Below are 10,051 nucleotides of genomic sequence, written 5' to 3'. Positions count from 1 at the left end.
ACAGTAGCTTCCAGGTCCCGTGCGGAGATGCTGCCCTGCCGCATTGTGAATACAGGAGGTTGGCCGCCTCTCTTTTCTAAATAAATGCAAAGTGTTCTCTGATTGGATGAGGTGGAGATCAGGACATCGCTGCCCCACCTCATCCATCCTTGAACGTTTTTTTGTAAGCTTACCAAATTTCAGCTTTAATAAAGCTTTACCCCTACTATTGGGGACCACAAATACTGAGGGGGGGGGGGGGGGGGGGGCCTAGAGGACCAGGAGTTCTGCGTCACCAAGTCACAGCACAGGTATGCCAGTTGCACCATAAATAATACAAAACAGAAAAATATCTATACAGGATAAAGGTAAAAGGTAGAAAATCCAGAACAGAAACATGGAGCTCCAGTCTGCCCAGGATTACATGGGCAACATGTTAAGGAACTACAATTCCCAGCTGACTCCACCCTCTAGTAAGGTCTGCTGGCACTTGTAGTCCCCTCCACAAGTCATGGTCCCCCCCCCCCCCCAGGTTGCCCATCCCTGCCGTTGCTCCCACATCTTCCCCTCCGAGTGGCTCTGCAGGTAGGAGGGGGAGGGGGGGGGCTGCCTGGGAAGGAGTTAAGCCGCCGGTTTATTTTAGGAAATTCTGCACGTTTGCAGCACAGACGCACGGCGAGTGGGCGGACATCTTGTCTAAATGAGAATTAAGTACAAAGGGAATACTTCGGGCTCTTTGACATAGAAAAATAGAATTTAGTGGAAAAATCCCAGCTTTTCGATCAGCCATTCCTCAGTGAGGTCTTCCGTGTTCCGGATCTCAAATACCTGCAAGAAAAAAAAAATCGCCAAAAATTATTATTGGGTTTACAACGTGACAGAGAAAATAAAACCTTACATGGAGAATTAAACATTTCATCAAAAACAAAAAGCACACACAACATATACACACAACACATACACACAACATATACACACAACATATACACACAACATATACACACAACATATACACACACGTATTTATATACAGTATCAGGAATCAGGGCAGTTCTGGGACTTTAAATGAGGCTCAGCGTCTCCATCCCTGTATATGGAAAATGAGGAAAGAGGGCTGGGACTGTAAATGAGATGCGTGAGAACAACCGGCCTTTAGTAAAAAATTTACTAAGGGTCTGTTGTTCTCATGCATCTCATTTAAAGTTATATACAGTATCTGACAAAAGTAAGTACACCCCTCACATTTTTGTAAATATTTTATTCTATCTTTTCATGTGACAACACTGAAGAAATGAGACTTTGCTACAATGTAAAGTAGTGAGTGTACAGCTTGTATAACAGTGTAAATTTACTGTCCCCTCAAAATAACTCAACACACAGCCATTAATGTCTAAACCGCTGGCAACAAAAGTGAGTACACCCCTAAGTGACAATGTCCAAATTGGGCCCAAAGTGTCAATATTTTGTGTGGCCGCCATTATTTTCCAGCACTGCCTTAACCCTCTTGGGCATGGAGTTCACCAGAGCTTCACAGGTTGTCACTGGAGTCCTCTTCCCCTCCTCCATGATGACATCACAGAGCTGGTGGATGTTAGAGACCTTGCACTCCTCCACCTTCTGTTTGAGGATCCCCCACAGATGCTCAATAGGGTTTAGGTCTGGAGACATGCTTGGCCAGTCCATCACCTTTACCCTCAGCTTCTTTAGCAAGGCAGTGGTCATCTTGGAGGTGTTTGGGGTCGTTATGTTGGAATATTGCCCTGCGGCCCAGTCTCTGAAGGGAGGGGATCATGCTCTGCTTCAGTATGTCACAGTACATGTTGGCATTCATGGTTCCCTCAATGAACTGTAGCTCCCCAGTGCCGGCAGCACTCATGCAGCCCCAGACCATGACACTCCCACCACCATGCTTGACTGTAGGAAGACACACTTGTCTTTGTACTCCTCACCTGGTTGCCCCCACACACGCCTGACACCATCTGAACCAAATAAGTTTATCTTGGTCTCATCAGAGCACAGGAGATGGTTCCAGTAATCCATGTCCTTAGTCTGCTTGTCTTCAGCGAACTGCAGGCTTTCTTGTCCATCATCTTAAGAAGAGGCTTCCTTCTGGGACGACAGCCATGCAGACAAAATTTGATGCAGTGTGCGGCGTATGGTCTGAGCACTGACAGGCTGACCCCCCACCCCTTCAACCTCTGCAGCAATGCTGGCAGCACTCATACGTCTATTTCCCAAAGATAGCCTATGGGTATGACGCTGAGCACGTGCACTCAACTTCTGTGATAGACCATGGCAAGGCCTGTTCTGATGGGAATTAAACCGCTGTATGGTCTTGGCCACCGTGCTGCAGCTCAGTTTCAGGCTGTTGGAAATCTTCTTATAGCCTAGGCCAGTGATGGCGAACCTTGGTACTCCAGATGTTTTTAAAACGACATTTCCCATGATGCTCAACTACACTGCAGAGTGCATGAGCATCATGGGAAATGTCGTTTCAAAACATCTGGGGTGCCAAGGTTCCCCATCACTGGCCTAGGCCATCTTTAGGTAGCGCAACAATTATTTTTTTCAGATCCTCAGAGAGTTCTTTGCCATGAGGTGCCATGTTGAACTTCCAGTGACCAGTATGAGAGAGTGATAGCGATCACACCAAATTTAACACACCTGCTCCCCATTTACACCTGAGACCTTGTAACACTAACGAGTCACATGACTCCGGGGAAGGAAAATGGCTAATTGGGCCCAATTTGGACATTTTCACTTAGGGGTGTACTCAATTTTGTTGCCAGCAGTTTAGACATTAATGGCTGTGTGTTGAGTTATTTTGAGGGGACAGTAAATTTACACTGTTATACAAGCTGTACACTCACTACTTTACATTGTAGCAAAGTCTAATTTCTTCAGTATTGTCACATCAAAAGGTAGAATAAAATATTGACAAAAATGTGAGGGTGTACTTACTTTTGTGAGATACTGTATGTAGACTTCCCTTACCCCAAGCTGGACCAATATAACTATGTGCCTCCTATGAGATGTCTCATCACATCAAAGAAGCACCAGAGGGATGTGGAAGGGAGGGGCCAGCCAATGACTCACTCAGAGAAGATGAAGATTTGGGGGGGTCCTGGGGGGTGCGCAGACTCTGCCCATAGGGTACATGCAGTGAATTGAGGCTTCAATGATGGTTCTAACACACATCGTTACACCACAAGACTAACTGTTTTTGGTAAATTATCTGAAATATGATGAAAAAATAAAACATGAAAGTAAATCTCATGCAGACAATTACCTTTGTGAGTTCAGCTTTCTGAACAAGTTTGTTTTTGCTGCCGGCATACATCATCTGCTGTTCTGGCTTGCAGCCTAGGTTAGAAAAAAAAAACATAAAAACTACTGTCCATTCATGACATAAAGGAGGAAATGACTCAATAGAGGATATTTAACATGAAACGCGTTGGCCATGTTTTAGGTCATATGCTAACAAAGTGATAAATGTTCCCCAACCAGCTGGAGTTTCCAAAACCATCCATTCATGCATGGTGTTCCTCACCCACCTCCACAATCTCAACCCTACTCATCACCTTTGGGATGAATTGGAATCATGATTACAAGATGGGCATGCTCATCCAACATCAGTATCTGACCTCACAAATGGCCACTAATTCCCACAGACACCCTCCAATATCTTGTTGAAAGTCTCCCCAAGAAGAGTTGAGGATGGTATAGTACCAAAGGAGGGTAATGCCATATTAATGGCCATGGTTTTGGAATGGGATGCCCAAAAAGCTCTTATAGCTGTGATGGGTGGAGGAACTCGAGTGTCCTTCACAGAGCCCTGACCCCAACTTCATCCTACTGATCACCATTGGGATGAATTTGAATGCCAACGGTGAGCCAGGTCTTCTGACCCAACATCAGTATCTGACCTCACAAATAGGCACTGATTCCCACAGAAACCATCTAAAATCATGTTGAATGCCTTCCCAGAAGAGTGGAGGATGAGTAGAACCAAAGGAGGGTATTAATGGCCATAATTTTAGAATGGAATGTCCAACAAGCTCATTTAGGTGTGATGGGTGGAGGAACTCGAGTGTCCTTCACAGAGCCCTGACCCTGACTTCATGCTACTGAACACCATTGGGATGAACTGGAATGCCAACGGTGAACCAGGTCTTCTAATCCAACATCAATATCTGACCTCACAAATGGCCACTAATTCCCACAGACACCCTCCCCAAGAAGAGTTGAGGATGGTAGAGTACCAAAGGAGGGTAATGCCATATTAATGGCCATGGTTTTGGAGTTGGATGCCCAAAAAGCTCATATAGCTGTGATGGGGGAAGGAACTCGAGTGTCCTTCACAGAGCCCTGACCCTGACTTCATCCTAATGAACACCACTGAGATGAATTGGAATGCCAATGGTGAGCCAGATCTTCAAATCCAACATCAGTATCTGACCTCACAAATAGACACTGATTCCCTACAGAAACCCTCCAAAATCATGTTGAATGCCTCCCCAGAAGGATGGAGGATGAGGGTATTAATGGACATAACTTTGGAATGGGATGTCCAATAAGCTCATTTAGGTGTGATGGGTGGAGGAACTCGAGTGTCCTACACAGAGCCCAGACCCTGACTTCATCCTACTGAACACCTTTGGGATGAATTGGAATGCCAAAGGTGAGCCAGGTCTTCTAACCCAACATCAGTATCTGACCTCACAAATAGGCATGGATTCCCACAGAAACCATCTAAAATCACGTTGCATGCCTCCCCAGAAGAGTGGAGGATGAGAGTATTAATGGCCATAACTTTGGAATGGGATGTCCAACAAGCTCATTTAAGTGTGATGGGTGGAGGAACTCGAGTGTCCTTCACAGAGCCCTGACCCTGACTTCTTCCTACTGAACACCATTGGGATGAACTGGAATGCCAACGGTGAGCCAGGTCTTCTAACCCAACATCAGCATCTGACCTCACAAATAGACATGGATTCCCACAGAAACCCTCCAAAATCATGTTGAATGCCTCCCCAGAAGAGGGGAGGATGGTATAGAAACAAAGGAGGGTATTAATGGCCATAATTTTAAAATGGGATGTCCAACCACCTTTGTAATGAATTGGAATGCCAATGGTGAGCCAGGTCTTAGAATCCAACATCAATATCTGACCTCACAAATAGGCACCGATTCCCACAGAAACCCTCCAAAATGATGTATAATGCCTCCCCATTAGAGGGAAAGATGGCCATAATTTTGGAATGGGATGTCCAACAAGCTCATATATGTGTGATGGGTGGAGGAACTCGAGTGGCCTTCACAGAGCCCCGACCCTGACTTCATCCTACTGAACACCATTGAGATAAATTGGAATGCCAACGATGAACCAGGTCTTCAAATCCAACATCAGTATCTGACCTCACAAATAGGCATGGATTCCCACAGAAACCATCTAAAATCATGTTGAATGCCTCCCCAGAAGAGTGGAGGATGAGGGTATTAATGGCCATAATTTTGGAATGGGATGTCCAACAAGCTCATATAGGTGTGATGGGTGGAGGAACTCGAGTGGCCTTCACAGAGCCTTGACTTCATCCTACTGAACACCATTGGGATAAATTGGAATGCCAACGATGAACCAGGTCTTCTAATCCAACATCAGTATCTGACCTCACAAATAGGCACCGATTCCCACAGAAACCCTCCAAAATTATGTATAATGCCTCCCCAGAAGAGGGCAGGATGGTATAGAACCAAAGGAGGGTATTAATGGCCATAATTTTAGAATGGGATGTCCAACAAGCTCATATAGGTATGATGGGTGGAGGAACTCGAGTGTCCTTCACAGAGCCCTGACCCTGACTTCATCCTACTGAACACCATTGGGATGAATTGGAATGCCAATGGTGAGCCAGGTCTTCTCATCCAACATCAGTATCTGACCTCACAAATGGGCACAAATTCCCACAGAAACCCTCCAAAATCTTGTGGAAAGCCTTCCCAGAAGAGTGGAGGATGCTAGAGCCACAAAGGGGGCAACATCATAATAATGGCCATGGTTTTGGAATGGGATGTCCCAACAAGCTCATATAGGGGGTGATGGTCAGGTGTCAACAAACCTTGGGTCATATAGCATATCGCAAAGCTTGACAAATCCCAGGTGCCAGGTTGCCATGGGGACTAGAAATCGCATGCTGGCACCTGGGCATTTGTCATCCTATTCACTGTTCCAGGTATGCACATTTTGTTTTGCCCGGCGTCCGCAATATGCAGTTCCGGACGCCGGGCAGATCGTCTTTTTCTACATTGAGCCCTGCAAGGTTCATCTGGCAGGTGGAAGCTTCCACACACACATGGGTAAAGTGCCCCCTCCCCCCACGTGTGCGCCCTCCGCTATGTATCCCAGGCCCTGTTTTCCCATTTGCAGGCCCAGGACTGGGTAGCGGTAGCGGGCGCCACAGGGTGGAAGGGAGGGAGAGAAGACACACTTCCACTCTCCCCCCCCATCTTGTTCCTGACCCGGAAGTGACGTGTATCATCACTTCCGGGTCCCAGTCCACAGTTCCCAGGAAAGAATGGAATGCAATGCCATCTTCACTGCATTACATTCAGTGGTGCACAAGGGAGATGTTGGGGGTCTTTTAGAACTTGGATGTCTCAAGAAAGAGAATTTGTCACCTAAAAATCATCACATAGGGGACTTTTTGTCCTTCTATGTGATAAAAAAAGAAGTAAAAAAAATAAATAAAAAATATATATATTTTTTTATTTTGTAAAAAGTTGAAGTAACACCTAAACACATAAAATCTCCACCCTTTGCAGCTATAACAGCTTCAACTCTTCTGGGAAGGCTGTCCACAAGGTTTAGGAGTGTCTATGGGAATGTTTGACCATTCTTCCAGAAGCACATTTGTGAGGTCAGGCACTGTTATTGGACAAGAAGGCCTGGCTCGCAGTCTCCACTCCGTATCATCCCAGAGGTGTTCTATCGGGTTGAGGTCAGGACTCTGTGCAGGCCAGACAAGTTCCTCCACCCCAAACTCGCTCATCCAAGTATTTATGGACCTTGCTTTGTGTACTGGTCCCAATCATTTGGTGGACAGAGGGGGTAATGGTGTGGGTTTTTTTTTTTTCTTTTTAGGGGTTGGCTTGGTTAGTTCCAGTGAAGGGAACTATTAAGGAGTCAGCATACCAAGACATTTTGGACAATTTCATGCTCCCAACTTGTGGGAGTTTGGGGATGGCCCCATCCTGTTCCAACATGACTGCGCACCAGTGCACAAAGCAAGATCCATAAAGACATTCCATACATGAAATGGTCCATAATGTCTTGGTAAGCCGACACCTTAAGTGTTTCCTTCACTGGAACTAAGGGGCCCCTAAAAAAACAACCCCACACCATAAACCCCCCTCCACCAAATGATTTGGACCAGTGCACCAAGCAAGGTCCATAAAGACATGGATTAAGGAGTTTGGGGTGCAGGCCAGTCAAGTCCCTCCACCCCAAACTCACTCATCCATGTTTTTATGGACCTTGCTTTGTGCACTGGTGCGCAGTCATGTTGGAACAGGGAGGGGCCATCCCCAAACTCCTCCCACAAAGTTGGGAGCATGAAATTGTCCAAAATGTCTTGGTATGCTGACTCCTTAAGAGTTCCCTTCACTGGAACTAAGGGGCCAAGTCCAACCCCTAAAAAAAAAGAAAGAAAAACCCCACACCATTAGTCCCCCCGCATCCCCACCAAATGATTTGGACCACTGCACAAAGCAAGGTCCATAAAGACATGGATGAGCGAGTTTGGGGGTGGAGGAACTTGACTGGCCTGCACAGAGTCCTGACCTCAACCCGACAGAACACCTCTGGGATGATATAGGGCGGAGACTGCAAGTTAGGCCTTCTTGTCCAACAACAGTGACTGACCTCACAAATACACTTCTGGAACACTGGTCAAACATTGACCATATAGTGTATTTCCACAGAGCGTGCTGCAAGTTCTCTGAAATAACAGAAGCATGAAGTTTTTTAGTCATTCCAATCAGAGTTCTTTTTCGAAAAAAACCTTCCTGCAGTTCCCAAACAGCTCTTAGACTTACCTACAGGGCTGGAAAAGATGAAACACAAGGGGTAGGAGACTCTTCCATCTTCATGCTGGTATTTATAACTGTACACTATGAATGTAAGCCAAGATTAAGGCAAATAAAAGAAAAAATGTTTGAAATACGGCAAACATGAACAAAAATATACCCAGTGCTGTGGAATCTACAGTAACATAATGCCCCCCCCCCCCCCCCATAGACACAGAAAGCCATGGCTCCACATTTACTGCATGGCCAAACCAAAATCCCCTGCGATAGGATTCTGAAAGGTCCTTACTTCTACAAACATTAAAGTAGAACTAGATGCAAACCCCCCCCCCCCCCCATTTTGGATAGAGTAATGAGGGTTATAACCCCAGTAAGGTTTATATTTGCCATCTGTACCCCATTTGGGAGATTTCCCTTCACTTCCTGTCCCATAGCCAAACAGGAAATGAGAGGAAATCCCTGAAAATTATGGGAATTCCCTTGGGGACATCAGAACTAGTGTCCTCATTGGAAGATTTCTCCTCTATTAATTTTCTAGGGACAACCCAAAATTTGGGATTTTATTTTAATTTCACGTTCAATGCTGATGGTAAACAGGGCACAGAGAGGGAGAATCTCCATAGCGGGGACACAGACAGCAATAAAGGCTGACAGGCGTTCTAATACCTCGGACTTTAAAGTGTATTTCCACCTGTGCAGTCCAAACATATGTACTGCAGGAGGCACCATCAGATGCCTGCATGCAATTTATGCTGTGCTGCAGTATACACCTGGACCCCAAAAAATACATAACACTGCGACGAGGAAATAGTGACCAACTTGTGGTCACTGGAGCCATTAACTGTGGCCAAAACCAATTCATGTGGCCACTGGAGCCACTGTCTGAGGTCAAGACTAATTCCTTTGGTCATTCGAGCCATTTCCTATGGCTGAAGCAAGCTCCTGTGGTCACTGGAGCCATTACCTGTGGCTGAAGCCAGCTCCTGTGGTCACTGGAGCCATTACCTGTGGCTGAAACCAGCTCCTGTGGTCACTGGAGCCATCACCTGTGGCTGAAACCAGCTCCTGTGGTCACTGGAGCCATCACCTGTGGCTGAAACCAGCTCCTGTGGTCACTGGAGCCATCACCTGTGGCTGAAACCAGCTTCTGTGGTCACTGGAGCCATCACCTCTGGCTGAAACCAGCTGCTGTGGTCACTGGAGCCATCACCTGTGGCTGAAACCAGCTCCTGTGGTCACTGGAGCCATCACCGGTGGCTGAAACCAGCTCCTGTGGTCACTGGAGCCATCACCGGTGGCTGAAACCAGCTCCTGTGGTCACTGGAGCCATCACCTGTGGCTGAAACCAGCTCCTGTGGTCACTGGAGCCATCACCTGTGGCTGAAACCAGCTCCTGTGGTCACTGGAGCCATTACCTCTGGCTGAAACCAGCTCGTGTTGTCACTGGAGCCATCACCTGTGGCTAAAACCAGCTCCTGTGGTCACTGGAGCCATCACCGGTGGCTGAAACCAGCTCCTGTGGTCACTGGAGCCATTACCTCTGGCTGAAACCAGCTCCTGTGGTCACTGGAGCCATCACCTGTGGCTGAAACCAGCTCCTGTGGTCACTGGAGCCATCACCTGTGGCTGAAACCAGCTCCTGTGGTCACTGGAGCCATCACCTCTGGCTGAAACCAGCTGCTGTGGTCACTGGAGCCATCACCTGTGGCTGAAACCAGCTGCTGTGGTCACTGGAGCCATCACCGGTGGCTGAAACCAGCTCCTGTGGTCACTGGAGCCATCACCGGTGGCTGAAACCAGCTCCTGTGGTCACTGGAGCCATCACCTGTGGCTGAAACCAGCTCCTGTGGTCACTGGAGCCATCACCTGTGGCTGAAACCAGCTCCTGTGGTCACTGGAGCCATTACCTCTGGCTGAAACCAGCTCGTGTTGTCACTGGAGCCATCACCTGTGGCTAAAACCAGCTCCTGTGGTCACTGGAGCCATC

The 10,051-nt window shown here is 47.1% G+C and overlaps 1 protein-coding gene across 1 annotated transcript in view; it reads right to left on the bottom strand.

The window, feature by feature from the left end:
• Positions 1 to 359: 359 nt before the first annotated feature.
• The window catches only part of GMFB (glia maturation factor beta), a 30,488-nt gene continuing 20,796 nt past the window's right edge, over positions 360 to 10,051 (bottom strand). Inside the window, exons 5-7 of the mRNA XM_082275396.1 lie at positions 8,074 to 8,141; positions 3,269 to 3,342; positions 360 to 807 (exon numbers count right to left, since the gene is read on the bottom strand). Of these exons, the coding sequence (XP_082131522.1) occupies positions 736 to 807; positions 3,269 to 3,342; positions 8,074 to 8,141 (214 nt within the window). The 3' untranslated portion in view covers positions 360 to 735. The remainder of the gene's footprint in view (positions 808 to 3,268; positions 3,343 to 8,073; positions 8,142 to 10,051) is intronic.

Source organism: Pelophylax lessonae (genome assembly GCF_965119305.1).
Source record: "Pelophylax lessonae genome assembly, chromosome: 13".
NCBI classification, from domain to species: domain Eukaryota; kingdom Metazoa; phylum Chordata; class Amphibia; order Anura; family Ranidae; genus Pelophylax; species Pelophylax lessonae.
The sequence above is the reverse complement of the archived record's forward strand: the minus strand, read 5'-3'. Positions and strand labels throughout refer to the sequence as shown.